Below are 18,505 nucleotides of genomic sequence, written 5' to 3'. Positions count from 1 at the left end.
GAGCGTATTCACTTCCGGCGTGTGTTCCGCGCCTCTTGCTCTCGACTGTTAATGGCGGGTGGTGGCTGCTGAGCGGGACGCAGATAACCGCTGCCCGCCCCGCGGACGTCTCCCCGGGCCCCCGCTTTCTGCACGTCCCCGGCGTCGGAGCTGTTCAGCATGTCTGTGGTGCCGCCCAATCGCTCGCAGACGGGCTGGCCCCGGGGGGTCAACCAGTTCGGCAACAAGTACATCCAGCAGACCAAGCCCCTCACCCTGGAGCGCACCATTAATCTGTAAGTGCGGCGCGGCCTCGGCCGTTGATGCTCTCCCAGTGCGCGCTCCTCCCTCACGCCGGATGCGGGTTGTCCCTTCCGGGATGCGCGCTTTCTTTCCTAGACCTGTTTCTCGACCCCGACTTGGCAGTTTTCCTATTTTAAAAGCGAGGTTCGTTTCCCCCTTTCCCTTCATTCAGCCATGGTTAGAACCTGCGTTTGCTTTGAATTCATAATGTGTGTATCCTTTCAATCCGTTGCTGGTTGTTTCATCGCACATGTATTTGTGTTTATTTGAACAATTCTCAGTTTTGTAGGGTGTACATTTCTTTTACAGTAACTTTTCCAGATTAACCTCTGACATCCTAGTTTTTTTTTTTCCCCCTTTAAATGTTGGGTAGTGTTCCATCCAGTGGCCACATTTTATTAATTTTCGCGCTGTTTGGTCTACCTTTTTGCATTTGTATGTCTTGTCTACCAAAGTGCCAACATACAGTATCATTGCAGACTCCCAGTAGACCTAAAATTGCGAGGACACACTCTGTTGTCTGGTTGTACTTTCAGAGGTCGGAGGTACCTTACATGTTGTCCCGACAGCCTGTTTGCAGGCTGTTTTGTTTTCAACAAACCTTTGTCTTAAGCAGATGATTGCATTTCGGGATCACTCAAACAAAATTTTGTTGTGGCAAGAAATTGAGATTGGGATATAGCTTATAATGTTTGGTACCTCATTCCCTAGTGTGGAGCTGATTCTAATGGGAAAAAAGTGTCCAGTTTAGACTGGTTATTTGTTTAAAATGTGCAAGACATTGCTGAGAGTGGGGTTTGTGTAAGTCATTTTAGTGACTCACCTTTCATATTCAAATAAATAAACAAATCTCTCATATTCAAGTAAATAAACCATTCCTCCTAAAACTAAATGTGACATGAAGTTGAAAACTTGTTGAGCTCTTGAGAACTGTTCTCAAGAACAACTACTACTATTGTTTTTGACAAAACAAGTAATGGCACGCAAACTTCGGTAATGAAATGCAAGGTTTATAAAATGTGGAAATAGTTGACAGTCGTGTCTGTGCAAATTTACTTTTGTCCCACAATTCACAGTAGCACTTTAATTTTCTGTCACTTAAGTGCTTATAAGATTCCCATAAAATGGGAGAGGCGAGTGCTCCTTTAAAAAGAGTGGAGGAGCACAGGAGTTGTTTGCTAACTGGTAGTGGGCTTGCCTCGTGTGTGGAATGCCCTGGATTCTATCGCCAGCACCTCAAAAAAGTGAAAAATTGGAAGCATGACTTCACCATAGGTCTTCTCTAAACTCTCCTTGATTACTGTGTCTGTTGACAGCAGCCACTGGGGAGAGTTGTTGAAATCCATGTACTTTGAGCAGGCGGTTTTGCAGGTTGAGCACGTAACTTTTGCTTCCTGTGTAAATGCAGTGTTGAGAAGTAAAATTGTTGTGCTGTGAACTTGAGTTCACCTGAGGGGGTTACCCATTAAGTAGCAAGTACATCTTTTGTTTCTGCAGTCCATTCCCATTCAGGAAACACTGGATGGGTCCCAGTGTACCACTGTGTGCATGCACATGGCCCGGTGTGTAGATGCACACTCTGCTTTAAGATGCCTACAGTATGATGTGGGGGAGAATATGCTCTTTGTGGGCTGCTGCTCAGATTTCACAGCTAGAAATTGGAACATTTCGTTCTGCTGAGATCCTGGGATGTAGGAGATAGCCCTTGCAATAGAAATGTGTTGTGGCTAGTCTCAATTCTTTGTAATGTAGGTTGGGGAAACCAAAAGTTAACTCATGTAATGCATTGTACAGTACATAAAACTGTGTGTAGTAACTTCTTCCTAATATTGTTGGTATAAGATTCATTTTTGGATCTACCGCAAAAGTGTTGATAGTCTTTAAAGTCCCCTGAAAATGGCATGTTTTTATTATTTTAGAGCTACTTTATGTTTAGAATTTGACCTCTGGAATTAATCTTTTCCTTTTGGCTACCTTGATTTCCCTTCTCAAGAACAACTGAGGAGAGAGAGTATGTAGTTGTCTATTACCGTCAAGAGGGTTTTTTGGTTTGGTTTGTGTGTGTGTGCATGTTGCACATGTGTGCTATATGCATTCATGCAGATATATATAGTTGTGTATGTGGGGTATATGTGTGTGTGTTCACAGCATTTGTGAATGTATGTTGTGCGAGTCACAGCACATGTGTGGAAGTCAGGACAATCTCAGGAGCCAGTCCACCTTGTTTGAGAATAGGGTCTCTTTTGATCTGCGCCAGGTTACCTGACTCGTAAGCTTCCGGGGATTTTTCTGTCTGCCCTCCAGCTTGCTTTGGGAGCACTGGGCTTTTAGGTGTTCCGACTGCAGCCAGCTTTGCATGGGTTCTGGAGATTGGACCTCAGATGCAGTTTGCATGTCAGGTGCTTTACACATGAGCATCTCAGCAGCCTAGTTTTGTAGTGTTTGCAGGTGTGCCTACGTATGCTATCTCTCCAGCCCCTCCCTTCCCACTTTTTTTTTTGAGACGAGAGTCCCTCACCATCCTTGAACTTGCAGAGTAAGCTAGGCTGATTGGCTGGCTAGTGAACCCCAGAAATACATCTGTCTTCATCTCCACAATATTGGGACTACTGTGCTCAGATTGTGTGTGTGTGTTGGTTGGTGGGTTTTATTGTTTGTTTTTGGTAGGTTGTAAATGTAGTTCTGGGGGTTTTTCTATCCCCTCCTCTCTCTCCCCTTTGCTCCCAGGTAGTGACAAAACATTTCAGTGTGCACTTTATCCTGAATAAAAGGATTTGGTGTTCTTATTAACAAGCCGCAGCCACTATGCCATGCAGATTCTGAGCTATTCTAATTCAACTAGGCTGCCAATACCCAGCCAAATGGTCTTTTGTCTGAATCTCGCCCTAGCTTAGTCTGGTCCATGTGTGTCCTCATGGCCCTGGTTGCTCTCTCCACCTTCTTCCTTCTCTCTCTCCTTTTGAGACCACATACTGGGATCAGAAGTCCTGCCCTATTCTCTTCTGCCCAGCTGATTGGCAGATCAGCTCTTTATTAACGCATCAGAGGTAATGGAAACCAGTTTTTACATAACATTGAGACTGAAGGTACTTGGCCATGCCATTGTCAGGACTGTAACCAGGTGTCTGGGCATAGAAATCAGCATCTGAGAAGACAGTGCACAAAACCTTCTCCAACCGTGGGAGCTGGAGATTGAATTTAGGTCCTCATGTTTGCTTGACAAGTACTTTACTATCTTCCCAGGCCTATATCAAGGGGTTTTTGGTAGATGAAATACTTTGGGATTAGCCATGTTCAGTCAAAATATTCTTACTGGGGAAAAAAACTATATTCAAGGGGTTGCAAGGTAGACTGTGGTACAGTGTAAATATGGATTTGATCTTTACTAAGCAAGATGAAGTCTGACACCTTAAGTCACAGTTTGGGTTCTCTTACACAAGGCTCAGAGGGAAAGAGAAAACAGGTCTAAGCCACTGGTACTACATGACCTTAATCCCAGCATTTGGGAGGGAGAGGCAGGTGGGTCTCAGTGTTAAAGGCCAACCTGATAAATAAGTGAGTTCCAGGTCAGCTCTATGAAAAAACAAGCAGCCAAAAACTGAAGAAGTAAAGTTGATCCAAAAAAGGAACTAGAAAAATTTGACTATTTGTTAACTGGGAGGAACAGAGAATAATTGGCACCACCAGTGAGGTGGCTCTAAGGATGGGGGTGCTTGCTGCTAAGACTGTTGATGTGAGTTCAGTTCCCCAGAAGCCACATGGTGAAAGGAGAGCACAGACACACATTGTAGAACACCATACATATATGTGTACAAACACTCATTTTTAAAGATATTAAAAGGCAAGCAACTAGAGAGCTGCTGATAGACAGTGGTGGCTCAGCACATAGGAGAAAACAGATTAGCTGTTAGTACAGGTTGGTTAATAGAAGTTGTAACTAGATTAGTCAGAGGAACCAGGCTGCTACTTCTGGTATCAGTGCCATGAAATGATCTAAAGCCAGTATAGATAAACACTTGGCTAAGCATTTCAGGGACCTTAGGGCAGTGTTGTCTGTGACTGAGGAATGGAAGAGCTGGGTTCAGGAATCAGGCAGCAGCAGTACCCTGCTCTCTGCTCTCTCATAGCTGCTTACGAAGCTTTGACTGGTCTGGCACAGTGTAGTTTTGTATGTGTTTGTATGGTTTCTGTATGTGTTGTTTTGAACTGTCCTGGTAAGTAAATAAGAGCATTGGTTCTCATGCTAATGTTTGTATTTGGCTCACAGGTACCCGCTTACCAATTATACTTTTGGTACAAAGGAGCCCCTCTATGAGAAGGACAGCTCTGTTGCAGCCAGATTTCAGCGCATGAGGGAGGAATTTGATAAGATTGGGATGAGAAGGACTGTAGAAGGGGTTCTGATTGTTCATGAACACCGCCTGCCCCACGTGCTCCTGCTGCAGCTGGGGACAACTTTCTTCAAATTGTAAGTAGTGTTAGAAATAACAGCAGGACAACGTGTAAAAAATGACTGTTTTAATGCAGCTTAAAATAAAAGTCTAACCTTTATTTATTTAAACCAGTACCATGAATGAGTCTTTGAAGAAAAGACTTTTCTCCAGTACAATGCTTATTTCCTTTCCATAGAGCTACATTAGGCCAAACTCGATTTCTCAAAGTGATGGGACTATTACTGAATTCAGTTGTTTTCATGTAGCTTAATCACTTGAGCTTATGACTCTAAATATTTACTTGCCCACTGGTCAGATTGTGCCAAAAAGAAAGGCCTTGCCGGGTGGTGCTGGTGCACGCCTTTAATCTCAGCACTCGGGAGGCAGAGGCAGGCGGATTTCTGAGTTCCAGGACAGCCAGGGCTACACAGAGAAACCCTGTCTTGAAAAACAAACAAACAAACAAACAAACAAACAAACAAACAAAAAAAAGAGAGAAAGAAAGGCCTCAAAACTAAATTGATAGTCTTGAAAAATGTCCCATTCGGGACTACAGAGATGGCTCAGTGGTTAAGAGCACTGACTGCTCTTCTGAAGGTCCTCAGTTGAATTCCTAGCAACCACATGGTGGCTCACAACCATCTGTAATGAGATCTGATGGGGGACCAGAGATTCAATTCCCAGCAACCACAAGATGGCTCACAACCATATGTACATCTACAGTGTACTCATATACATAAAATAAATAAATAATTCTTAAAAAAAAGAAAATGTCCCCATTCTTCAGATCTAAGAATGCAGTCTGTTCTCTGGGTATTTGTTTGCTAAACTCCATTAAATCTAGCTTTCCTTTGAGGAGGCTGACATGGATTGTTGGCCAGTGATTGTGCTCATTATATATACACTAGTTTTGCTGTTTAAACTTAGGATTGTATACAGTGGTCTGGTACTTAATATTATAGATTCAACTTCCCAGCACAGCCTCCACCTTTGGCCCTTGTTTTGATGGCTTATCAGATGTCACTGGAATGTGTCTTCTCAGTTACCCGATTGAAGTGATGATAGTTGTGTTCTTGCTGTTATCCCCAAATTGTATTCAATTGTAACGTGAACTTGTTAACTTTTACAGACCTGGTGGGGAACTTAACCCAGGAGAAGATGAAGTTGAAGGACTAAAACGCTTAATGACAGAGGTATTTTTCTGTTTAACCACTTTCACAATTCTATTGCCCATCTGAATACTATCTACTTAATAAATAATCAAATTCTCATGTGTCTTGTAGAAATAAATTTAATTTGAGCAGTTTTTAGTCAGTAAGTAGAACTTAAATCTGAATTAGTATAAATTGTTTTCTGGAAAATAAATATGTCTGAGATCTTAAGCTGAGATCAAAGGATTATCTTGTTCAAGACCATTTAGGTTACATAGTGAGTTCTAGGCCAGCTGGGCCACACAGAGTGAGACCCAATTGCTAAATAAACTAAAATGTCGATGAAACAATAATGCTCAGGTGCCGCTTTGGTAGCGGTTTCCGAGGAAAGCTACTCACGTTTCCTCTGGTTCTTCTGAAAACTACCAAAACGTCAGGAGAAAGGTCATTTTTTTTTTTTAAAGGTATAAAATTCAGTAGTGTTTATGGAATGCAAAAATGAGACCTTAACAAAAAGATGAAGTCATAACTAAGCGAGAGCCAGAAGGCTGTGGAGCACACCACAGCAGACTCAGCAGAAATGGAGCTCAGCAGGATGTCCGTCAGAAACGCAGCGGAGAAGAACGGAGAGGCTGAGGGATTGCCCGTGCTAGCTTCCAGGGCCAGTGAGCCCGTGCGTCAGCTGGATTGGTTGACTCTATAAAGGTTATATTGATATATATTGTCTTTCCCATTCTGTCCAGTTGTGCCAGGACTGACTATTGACTGAGTCAGTGGGCACTAAACCAGCTAACATTTAGCAGTAAAATGTTTAAGAGATGGGGAGAATATCTGAAAACTTGGATCCTGACTAGTAAGCAGTGTAGGAGTCACGCTGTGAAGTAGGACTGAGAGCAGCCGTCAGTGTGGAACAGAACAGTACCGTTCCTAGCTGAGAGGTGGTACTGGGCAGAAGACTGGAGATTTCTGCTCTGCAGAGTGACCAGTCCAAGAAAAGTAGGTGATTTTATTTGAAGTCTTACGAGGGGGCATAGCTGTGTCAGAACTCCTGCACCTAATGAGCAGATATATCATTGGCTTGTGAAGAGACCTTTTTACGAAAATACAGTCTAAAAAAGCAAAAGGAATTCAGCCAAAATGGAAGCTAAATGAGTCACAAAAATCATGATTCTCTCGGAGTAATAGCGGAAGTGCTGTATCTGTGAATCGAGGAGCCGCTTAGAAGACTTTAGCAGGGCAGGTGGGATGGCTCAGTTAATAAAGGTGCTTGTCACCAAGCTTGACGACCTGGGCTCCATCTCCAGAACCCCTGTACGGGAGGGAGAAACTTGAGTCCACAGAGTTGTCCTGTAATCGCTTGTCCTGTGATCTCTTGTCCTGTGATCGCTACATGCACTGTAAAGCAACTGTAGGAAAAAATAGTTATTTAAACTCTTGCAGAAATTTCAAAACTGTACTGTCTTATACCATTTCTTAGGAGACAATAGAGAAAGTTTGCTTTCAAGATGAAGGAATAAGGCAGGAATGATATAATAATCAGACCATGAATGTGCAGTGCTGTAGGGGACAGGCCAAAGAAGGCCTTGTGCTCAGCTGTGAACTGGGCTGTTGCCAGAGCAGAATAGACTGATAGAGGAAAAGGAAGACGGGTAATGGTTGCCGTTTGAACTGAAAACTGATCTGAGCTCTCAGATAGTGTGGGAATAAAAACATTACCTCAGATAAGTAATCATGGTTCATACTAGCAGTGAATCATATTGATAACATGACCCTTTCATATGATTTGATATCCTATTAGAATGGCATTTTACCTCTGTTATCTTCCGTGCCAGAATCTCAGTGTTACTGAGAAATACTACTCAAAAATCCTAACTCGCATTTCTCAAATCTGTCAAGATCATCAAACTATCATAACTGTCACTGTCCAGAGCAGCCTCGGGGAAACTGATGGCATAAGTATCGTATCTTAAATGGGATCCTGGGCCTGAAAAGGGACATTAGGTGCAGAAATTAAAGATACCCATAAACTGTCTGGGTTTCTTTAGTATGATATTGATTCATTGGTTTAACAGATGTGTTATAAGATCATCAGAGTCGGGGAAAGGTGCAGGCATCATGGCAGTGCCCGGCCTGTCCTAATATTCTACGGCAGTTGGAAAAAAGAAATACTGGTCAACATAGAGATAAATACTGGGCAAAACAACTGAACCCAGAAGGGAATTCTCAGGTGTGTGTATTCATTACTATATTACTTTGCACAGATACTTGGTCGTCAAGATGGAGTCCTGCAAGACTGGGTCATTGATGACTGCATTGGGAACTGGTGGAGACCAAATTTTGAACCTCCTCAGGTCAGTATTCAGTTGTGTTCACCAGGCATTTGGTAAAGCAGAAAAGTCACTAATTCAAGACATTTAAAGAGTGACTAAGGGCTAGTAAGGTGGCTCAGTGGGTTTGCTACCAAGCCTCATGACCCAAGTTTGATCTCTGGAACTCACATGGTAGAAGGATAGGACAATGTTGTGGCATCTACACACACACACACACACACAAAGTGAAAACGTTTTTTTTTTTTTTAAGATGTATTTATTTTTATGTATATGTGTGTTTTGCCTGAATGTATGTATCCTGTGGAAGCCATAGAGGATGTCGGATCTCTGGAGGTTGGAGTCACATATGGTAGCGAGCTGCCATTTGGATGCTAGGAATTGAACCTGGGTCCTCTGAAAGAGCAGCCAGTGAGTGACTCTAACTGCTGAGCCATCTCTTCAATTACCCTCCCACCACCTTTTTTTAAAAAGAAATATTAGATGTCTTTTTGTTTTTGTTTGTTTTGTGGTCAATGGTAGTTTGCCTGCATGTTTGTCTGTGTAGGTGTCAGATACTCTGAAACTATAGTTATAGACAGTTGTGAGCTGCTTTGGGGGTGCTGGGAATTGAACCGAGGTCTTTTGGAAGAACAGCCAGTGTTCTTAACTACTGAGCCATTTCTCCAGCCCCATAAATGGAAATTTTTTAAATAAAAAATGAAAAAATAATCAGAGTAGACCTTAGCTTCCCATTTCTTATTCCCATTTCTTAATTTTGATTTAAAAACCATTTTTAAGACCAAACAGCTTTTTCCTTTCTTGTGTATGAGTGTGTGTCTGTATATATATATATGTCTGATGCCTGGGGAGTCGGAGGGAGGAAGTGGGTCCCAGGAAGTATAGTTAAGACGGTTGTTAGTTACCACAGGTGCTGAAAATGGGACCCTCTCTCTCTTAAGGTTTTATTGATGTGAAGAGTCACTATGACCAAGGCAACTCTTATAAGGACAACATTTAATTAAGACTGGCATATAGGTTTAGAGGTTCAGTCCATTATTGCCAAAGCAGGAGCATGGCAGCATCCAGGCAGGCATGGTGCAAGAGGAGCTGAGAGTTCTGCATCTTCATCTGAAGGCTGCTAGCAGAATACTACCCAAGCATCTAGGACTAGGATGTTAAAGCCCATGCCCACAGTGACACACCCACTCTAACAAGAACATACCTCCTAATAGTGCCACTCTCTGGTCCCCATAGGTTTGTTCAAACATATGAGTCCATGGGAGCCATACCTGAACATAGCCACTCCCTGACCTAACCTAAGAATATACAAACCACCACACTTCTCAAACACAAAAGAAACAAGTAGAAATGTTTAAAATTTTAAAAAGATCAAAGTGGACCTTGACTTTTAATTTTGTTTTCTTGACTCTTTAATTTAGATTTAGAAAACATTACAAAGCCAAGCGGAGTTTCCTTCTTCTCTTCTTATTTTGTCTTATGTATGCATGTATATGTATGTATATGTGTGTCAATGTATGTATGTATGTGATGTGATGTATATCGAATGTAATAGATAGCCAAGTCTAGACTTGAACTATTCTTCCTCTCTCTCCAAAGCATTGGGATTATACCATGCCAAGACAGTAAACCACAGTTTCAGGATGATTCTGTTGTTTTGTTTCCTTTTTGACGTGTTAACGATTGAACCACATCTTATGTATGCAGGGCTAATTCCAGCCCACCGTGCTTCTTTTAAGAGAAAAAATTTAAAATATGTAGAAGTAGAATTTATAGTAAGTAAAATTCACCTTTAACAATAAATTCATAGTGAAGTGTTTTTTGTTATGTTTGTTTGTTTGAGATAGGGTTTCTCTGTGTAGCCCTGGCTGTCCTGGAACTCACTCTGTAGACCAGGCTGTCCACTAACTCAGAAATCTGCCTGCCTCTGCCTCCCAAATGCTGGGATTAAAGGCATGCACCAGCACTGCCTGGGTTTTATTATTTATATATATATTTATATATATTCTAATGTATATGAGTACTCTGTCTTCATGCACACAAGAAGAAGGCATTAGATCCCATTACAGATGGTTGTGAGCCACCATGTGGTTGCTGGGAATTGAACTCAGGACCTCTGGAAGAGCAGCCAGTAGTCTTAACCGCTGAGCCATCTCTCCAGCCCAGATGAAGTATTTTTCATTCCCTCCCTCTTACTGCTGCTTCATCTTCCTGCTTTCCCCATGGACTGTTTGAAGCAAATCCTAGGTGTTGTTTCAGTTGTAAATATTTTAGTGTGAATTGTAAAGGAGATTTTATTTTATAAAGCATTGGCAATGGAAACTAGAAAGATGGTTTAGTAGAGGGCCAGCGTTCCATTTCCAGATATATATTGGGTGGTTCATAACCACCTCTAACTCCAGCCTCAGGGATCTGATAGCTCTCCCTCTGTGGGTGCCTGCACCTATATGTGTAGACACATATGTACACACATAATTAAAGGCTGAGTAAACCCTTTCCTCCCCAACTTGCTTTCTGGTTGTAGTGTTTCGTTCCAGCAATAGAAACCCTGACTAAGACAGTTGATTTTCATAACGTTAGTGTTAACAGGTCATTCATTGTTGATAACTTCCTAGAGTCATGAAGTCTCTGGAGATGTGTTTTTCTTTTTTAACACAGAAAACCTTAACCTCATCAACTACTTGGTTACTCTGGAGTATAGAGTTCTATAGGAAATAGTAGATGCTTCTTTTCCTTTCCTAAGTTTTCAGAAGAATGCATTCATCCTTCAAAGATACATTATGGAGTGAAAAAGGCAGATGTGGATACAGATTGAGAAGTGAGACAGGAAGTAGCAAAGTATAGGGAGAGGGGAACCAGAAGCAGCAGTCATTTAAAAAAAAAAAAAGGTAGGCATGGTGGTGCATCGCTAACCTCGGTATTCTGTGGGCATGGTGGTGCATCGCTAACCTCAGTATTCTGGAGGTAGAGGCAGAAGGAGTTCATGCCCAATCTTAGCTCCATAGTGAGCCCTGTCTCAACAACATCAGAGCAAAACCCCCCCACACCCCTACCCCCAAGAACAGTATTGACCTTACTATAACCATGAACAGCTAGATCAATATTGCTAAGAGCTGTCAAGGAACCATAGTGAATGTCCCTCTGAATTGTCTGTCAGGAAGATGGAAACCCAGGGACTGCTGCCTCCCCTTTGGCAAGACTTGAATGAATTTCTCTACAATTTCATGAGTTGAGAAACTTTGCAGACTCCAGAAAGGCTTGGCCTACCCTAACATCTGAGGGAGAATGATTCTCAGGTGGGCTATGAACGCCTCATTAGAATGTTGGTATGACTGTGGACTTAATATATTTAAGGTATTTAAGTCCACTATAATGACCAATAATGTTACTGATGCTCAGATATTCATAATTTGGATAGTATCTTAACGTTGGGTCTTAAGTCTTTTGAACCGATCAAAAGCCCTATTATTGGAGAGCTTCTTTTCTTTTCATAACAGTATGTTCCAGATCAGGTTTTACATAATATTGGACAGGCAAAAGATGTTCTGTCCTCTCCTGACTGCCTGTGTACCTGGGGACAAGTGCACAGGGCTCTGTGGACACTGGTGTTCCTGAGCATTGCCACAACACATCTGTGACCTGGCTTTAAGAAGCAAGGTTTCTCCATACACAAAATGGTGAAGTTGTTATTTCAAAGATACGTGTAACAATTCTTCTAAACAGGCTTTGGTTTCTTGGCCATTCCTTGACCTAATTGGAAGGAAAGCGCTCAGCGATAACTCAAAGGTCTTCCAGGCTGTTTGCTGAGTACCCTCCTTTTATATCAGATTGTTCTCAAAGCAGTAGTTTCTCTAGTTCTTTTTGTCCTTTTAATTTTTCTAAATATTTTCTCTATTTCACCCAGCAGTTATACTGCCCATTTGCCAGATCTCCACTTGACTGTTGTACTTAAACAGCTGATGGGTTTACTATTTATTACGTGTGTGTAAAGGCCCTTACTGTATCTGTTAGGTAGATCCATTAAAGAGAAACAAGACAGAAGCATACCCCATACCAGCAGTGCACTAGGAAGTGTACATATAGAGAAGCCATCAGATAAGCGTTACAGTGAGACTGGGTTAGCTTATGAGGGTAGTTGAGCTTTGTGTCTGTAATTAGAAGAACTTGATAGTTATTAACACATGAGGTGTTAAGGATAGTGATGTTTGAAACCTACAAGTTACTCTCATCTTCTGTTTTAGTATCCGTATATTCCTGCACATATAACAAAACCCAAGGAACATAAGAAGTTGTTTCTGGTTCAGCTTCAAGAGAAAGGTAAGGTACTTTATCTGGAAGGCAGCCGTCTAAAGGCTCTTGTAGTGTGTTCTCTGAGGTTGTCCGCTTGTCTCCTCCAGGTTTCTTGAGTAGCTTTAGGCTCACTGTAAGACAGAAACACATCATACTTATGCAGAAGGCCTCGAGATTGTCTTTTAAGAGTCTTTAGACCTGCAACCTCCCATTCCTATGCCCCCCACCTCAAGAACAGAACCAAGCTCCAAGGTCTCGTGTAACCTACGCTGGCCTCGAATGCCTGATCCTAATGCCTCTGCTTCTCAGGAACTGGGGTTACAATTACTGGGGTCACAGGCTTTCACTATTACTCAGCCTCTTGCTCTGTAGTCCAGCTCACCTCCAAGTGTGTGTGCTCTCGTGCATATGTGCATATGGGTGCCGGTGTGGGAACTAAACTCCAGTCCTCTGGAAGAATAGCAATTGCTCTTAACTGCTGGGTTGTTTTCAGCCTGCTTATCCGCTTCTCCCTCCCTGGCTGTGAGTGTCCTTAGGAATGTTCTCATTCCAGCAGCTCACCAATTAGGTTACACTGGCTGGCCACCTGTCTCTGCTTTTACCAGCACCAGGATTACAAGTCTACATTATCTGGGTTTGGGGGCTTGAACTCTGTTCCTTGTGCTTAGAAATCTTGATCAACCTGTTTCAGCCTCTTGAGTGCTGGAATTGCTACAATGCCTGGCTCCATTTCTTACAGAAGTTTTATAGGAGAATTAAAAATTAAGTTATAAACCCAAGGCAATTTTCAATTTGCTTTTTTAAGTTGTTTATGGCATTTCTTTCTTGAGAGGATGTTTCAAATATATATTTAATCTCTAGATGTCACAGACAACCCAAAGTGAGTAATGAGAATTGTCTTTTTCCTTAAAAGTTTTTCTCAAGCCGGGCAGTGGTGGCAGACACCTTTAATCCCAGCACTCGGGAGGCAGAGGCAGGCGGATTTCTGAGTTCGAGGCCAACCTGGTCTACAGAGTGAGTTGCAGGACAGCCAGGGCTACACAGGGAAACCCTGTCTCGAAAAACAAACAAACAAACAAACAAAAAATTCTCAGAGCTGGGGAGATTGTTCAGCTGGGTAAATTGCTCATTGCAGTCATCAGAACCTGAGTTCGATTCTTCAGCACCCATGTAACCAGATGAGCCCTGTGCTGTACCTCTGTAACCCTGCCCCGGTAAGCAGAGAGACAACTGGGGTTTTCTGAGCGGCCAGTCTAGCTAAAACAGTGAGTGCCACCTTCACTGAGAAACTTTAAAAAGTAAGGTGGTGGGGGGGGGACGACTTTGGGCCAGGTGGGTTAGTACACACCTTTATTCTTAACACTCAGGAGGCAGAGGCAGGTGGATCTCTAAATTCAAGGCCAGCCTGGTCTGTGGAGCAGGTTCCAGGACAGCCAGGGCTACACAGAGAAACTCTGTCTCAAACAAACAAACAACAACAACAAAAACAGGGATGAGGGTTGAGGGGATTGAGGAAAAGATCCTGCTGCTACCCTCCAGCCTCTGTCCTGCACATGCGCCTGCATGGGTGAACACACACATCAAAGCTTTTCTCAAATGTACAATTGTTGATTAATTGCAAAGTGGGAGAAAAATTATATGAAAGATTAAAGAAATTGAATACTGTTTTTGTTTTGTAGCCTTGTTTGCAGTCCCTAAAAATTACAAGCTGGTAGCTGCACCATTGTTTGAGCTGTATGACAATGCACCGGGGTATGGACCCATCATTTCTAGTCTTCCTCAGCTGCTGAGCAGGTATGCAGAGTTGAACTTTGTAAGATGTCAAATTAAAGACATCCGGAGCCACTTGAGAAGTGATAGTGCACAAACTTTAAGGCTTAAGGAAAATAAAGACAGTTGATATATTTTTACATTGTATGTAATCACTAGATTAAAACATGCTTAAAAGTACCGGAAGACTCAAATTATGGCATGATGTTCTGACATGTAACTATTCTTTCTCAGATCTGGTGTCTTCCATAGTTTGCAGTCTATTCAAAGAAGAGATGGTACAACAGTCAATATTTAAAATACAAAAGTACTGATCTATATGAAAGTAGGGACAATCACCAGGCATAGTAGTGCACTCCTTCAATCCCAGCACTTACTCGGGAAGCAGAGGCAGGTGCATCTCTGAGAGTTTGAACTGGTCTGCAGAGCAAGCAGGATAGCCAGGGCATCTTACACAGAGAGACTCTGTCTCAAAAAAAAAAAAAAGACGGGGAAGGGGCGAGATACTCAAATCTTTTAGTGTAATTTATTTATTTATTTATTTTGGAACATACTGCACTTAGGTCTGAATTGGCCAAATGGTATGTAGCCCTATAGTTTTATATGGAGTCTGAATTTTTAGGTAAATAGGATTAAAAAAGCAAAACAAAAAAAAAAACAAAAACAAAAACAAAAAACAAACAAAAAAAACCCACTACAGGGTCTCTCTACATAGCCCTGGCTATCCTGGAACTCATTATGTAGACCAGGCTGGTTGAAAAACCAGAGATCTTCCTGTCTCTTCTTGGGAGTGCTGGGATCAAAAGTGTATACCATCATGCCCCATTTGAGTATGCATTTTCTACATTTATTTTTAGTTTAGTTTCTTCATGCCAACCATAGATAAGAACTGCAGATAAAACAGTTTATTATGAGGTCAGGCATGTTTGCTGTACTGTGAGTTCACAGCCATCCTGCTCTGCACAATAAGTTGTAGGCTAACCAGGGCTATGGCTGTAGGCTAACCAGGGCTATGGCTGTAGGCTAACCAGGGCTATGGCTGTAGGCTAGCCAGGGCTATGGCTGTAGGCTAGCCAGGGCTATGGCTGTAGGCTAGCCAGGGCTATGGCTGTAGGCTAGCCAGGGCTATGGCTGTAGGCTAGCCAGGGCTATGGCTGTAGGCTAGCCAGGGCTATGGCTGTAGGCTAACCAGGGCTATGGCTGTAGGCTAACCAGGGCTATGGCTGTAGGCTAACCAGGGCTATGGCTGTAGGCTAACCAGGGTTATGGCTGTAGGCTAGCCAGGGTTTCCTGTGTCAAACAGCAACAGAACAGAACATGGACTATGTGCTGAGAGATGGTTTAGTGGCTGAGAGTGTGGCGTGCTCTTGCAGTGGATCTGAGCTTAGTTCCCAGCACTCACTGGGCAGCTTCACAGCTGCCTGATATCTCTGGCACCTGTGCTCACATGTGTGTGCACATGAACACTTTCACTCCTGTGCTTGTGTTCTCTCCTTTGTGTGGGTGTGTGACTGACAAAGTCTTTTGGCTTGTGCAGTCAGTATTTGGATTTAAATCTTAGTTTTTTATGATTTACTTTTATGTACATTGGTCTGTTGCTGCATGTATGTATGAGGGTGTCAAATCTGTGGAACTCGAGTTACAGAGTTGTGAGCTGTTTTGTGGGTGCTGAGAATGAACCTGGTCCCCCGAAGAGCAGCCTGTGCTCTTAACCACATCTCTCTAGCTCCTTTCAGTACTTGCCAGTAGTAAAACTTGTAACAAACTCTAATACTTATTTGCCATATATTTCATATGCAAATGAGAATGGTAGTTTCTTCATAGGACTGTAGTCAGAGAGCACATACAAAGTGCTTAGAACATAGTACTTGGAAGTACTTATTACATGTTAGTCTAACAGCATCCTAGCCATGATACTTACTGCTTCTGTGGAAGCTTGGTGAGGGTAGAATCGGCCTTTTTACTGTGTCGCTAACCATCCTTCAGCCCTTGCTCTTCTGCTTTGGCCTCCTGCTGTATCGTGTGCACATGAACATGTGTGTGCACAGAGCAAAGGTGCTGTATCGTGTGCACATGAACATGTGCACAGAGCAAAGGTGCTGTATCGTGTGCACATGAACATGTGCACAGAGCAAAGGTGCTGTATCGTGTGCACATGAACATGTGCACAGGGCAAAGGTGCTGTATCGTGTGCACGTGAACATGTGCACAGGGCAAAGGTGCTGTATCGTGTGCACATGAACATGTGCACAGAGCAAAGGTGCTGTATCGTGTGCACATGAACATGTGCACAGAGCAAAGGTGCTGTATCGTGTGCACATGAACATGTGCACAGGGTAAAGGTGCTGTATCATGTGCACATGAACATGTGTGTGCACAGGGCAAAGGTGCTATATCGTGTGCACATGAACATGTGTGTGCACAGGGCAAAGGTGCTGTATCGTGTGCACATGAACATGTGCACAGGGCAAAGGTGCTGTATCGTGTGCACATGAACATGTGCACAGAGCAAAGGTGCTGTATCGTGTGCACGTGAACATGTGCACAGGGCAAAGGTGCTGTATCGTGTGCACATGAACATGTGCACAGAGCAAAGGTGCTGTATCGTGTGCACATGAACATGTGCACAGGGTAAAGGTGCTGTATCGTGTGCACGTGAACATGTGTGTGCACAGGGCAAAGGTGCTATATCGTGTGCACATGAACATGTGTGTGCACAGGGCAAAGGTGCTGTATCGTGTGCACATGAACATGTGCACAGGGCAAAGGTGCTGTATCGTGTGCACATGAACATGTGTGTGCACAGAGCAAAGGTGCTGTATCGTGTGCACATGAACATGTGCACAGGGCAAAGGACATGTAAGAACTGTTTATGCCTTCAAGGAACTTTGTGATTCATAATTAACCTAATTTACACTCTTAATGTGTCTCAGGGTAAGTACTCAGCTGCACTTCTGCAGTGGGACCAGTGAGGTCAATGTTCATTGTAGTATAGAAATGTTTAACATGTCGGAAGGGGAGAGATGGCCAGGTGAAGGTGGAAACTATAACTAATACTGTTTTTAATAAAAGTTTTCTGTTTTTTTAAATGCAGGTTCAATTTTATATACAACTGAATTCCTGTATGCAGAAGTAAAAGAAGCCGTCTCTATGAGCACAGCTTACACGTGTAGAAGAGTAACTGTAGAACAAGTTTTGGTTTTCTCTTGTTCCCTAAATTGCCACCACCTTCCTGTTTGAAGAGTAAAATGAATATGACCGAGATAGTGGTGGAAACATGTGGCAGTGTTCATTAGCTTTTGGTTCTACTCATACTTTTTTTTGTACATTAAAGAAAGTGAATTTCTTATTTGTATTTTTTTTTAAGTTTCTCATTAAACTCTGAAAAGTCTTAGAGCCGAGGATCCTTTTTTCCCTGCTTTAGACTGGGGAATGTTAAAACATGATCATGGATGAGATAAGGTGAGATTGTGGGCCCTTTGCTCCAGTAGTGTTGGAAGCATATGGTCCTAGGCTGTTACAGGTGTTTGTAATGAGGACTTTCCTTTACTCTGGGGAACTAAATTTCTCTGATTAAGTTCAAGGTACAGTGTGTACCAAACTACACTCTGTTACAAAGAATTCCCAATATATTACCTGACGAGTATATTTTATAAAACTCTCTAGGCCTTACTTCACAAGTCAAGACATTAAACATTTGGGAGTACATTAAAAATAGGTAAGCTGAAAACCATTGGAATTGGTATAAAAAGAAGTCCATCTAGAACTCATTGCAGTATTTTCATATAATGGCATAGTGATTGTTTGCACTGCTGTGGATTGCTTCTTACTGAGTGAGCCATGACAAAATTACATGAGTTTTTAAACTCTCAAATTATAGAGTTACAGTTATGGGAATCTGAGGTGTTGTATACGTAATGATAAACATGATTTTAGTAAGCAGCAAAGCTTTTCAAAAGTATTTTAGAGTAGGCTGGGTATGGCGGTACATACGTAGAACCCCGGCACCTGGGTGCCTAATGCTGGGGGAACCAGAATCCCAGTATAGCTGAGATACTTAGCAAGTCCCTACCTCAAAAATAATAGAAACAAAGGAATAGTCTGAATCAACTGGATTCTAGAGGTCAAGACAAGTTTTGTCAGCCCAAGGAAAACAGCAACTTTAAATTTCTAGTACACTGCCTGCATGGTTAGTATGAAATTATAGGAGTAAAGTTTCAGGACAAAGATGGTGGAGAGTGGAGGCACAGAT

At 42.4% G+C, this 18,505-nt stretch overlaps 1 protein-coding gene across 1 annotated transcript; it reads left to right on the top strand.

The window, feature by feature from the left end:
• Positions 1 to 12: 12 nt before the first annotated feature.
• Positions 13 to 17,649, top strand: Nudt21 (nudix (nucleoside diphosphate linked moiety X)-type motif 21). Its single transcript, NM_026623.3, has 7 exons — positions 13 to 275; positions 4,550 to 4,750; positions 5,845 to 5,908; positions 8,128 to 8,217; positions 12,435 to 12,510; positions 14,163 to 14,277; positions 17,348 to 17,649. The coding sequence occupies exons 1-7, from the start codon at positions 160 to 162 to the stop codon at positions 17,367 to 17,369; spliced, it is 684 nt and encodes a 227-aa protein (NP_080899.1). The 5' UTR covers positions 13 to 159; the 3' UTR covers positions 17,370 to 17,649.
• Positions 17,650 to 18,505: the final 856 nt, after the last annotated feature.

This window comes from Mus musculus, chromosome 8, assembly GCF_000001635.26.
Source record: "Mus musculus strain C57BL/6J chromosome 8, GRCm38.p6 C57BL/6J".
NCBI lineage: Eukaryota > Metazoa > Chordata > Mammalia > Rodentia > Muridae > Mus > Mus musculus.
The sequence above is the reverse complement of the archived record's forward strand: the minus strand, read 5'-3'. Positions and strand labels throughout refer to the sequence as shown.

Excerpts from the sequence above, each read along its gene's own strand:
- Nudt21 (NM_026623.3), top strand. The coding sequence starts at position 160 with ATGTCTGTGGTGCCGCCCAATCGCTCGCAGACGGGCTGGCCCCGGGGG. Across the intron at positions 4,751-5,844 it reads GGGACAACTTTCTTCAAATT|ACCTGGTGGGGAACTTAACC; the intron begins GTAAGTAGTGTT and ends TAACTTTTACAG. Across the intron at positions 12,511-14,162 it reads GGTTCAGCTTCAAGAGAAAG|CCTTGTTTGCAGTCCCTAAA; the intron begins GTAAGGTACTTT and ends TTTGTTTTGTAG.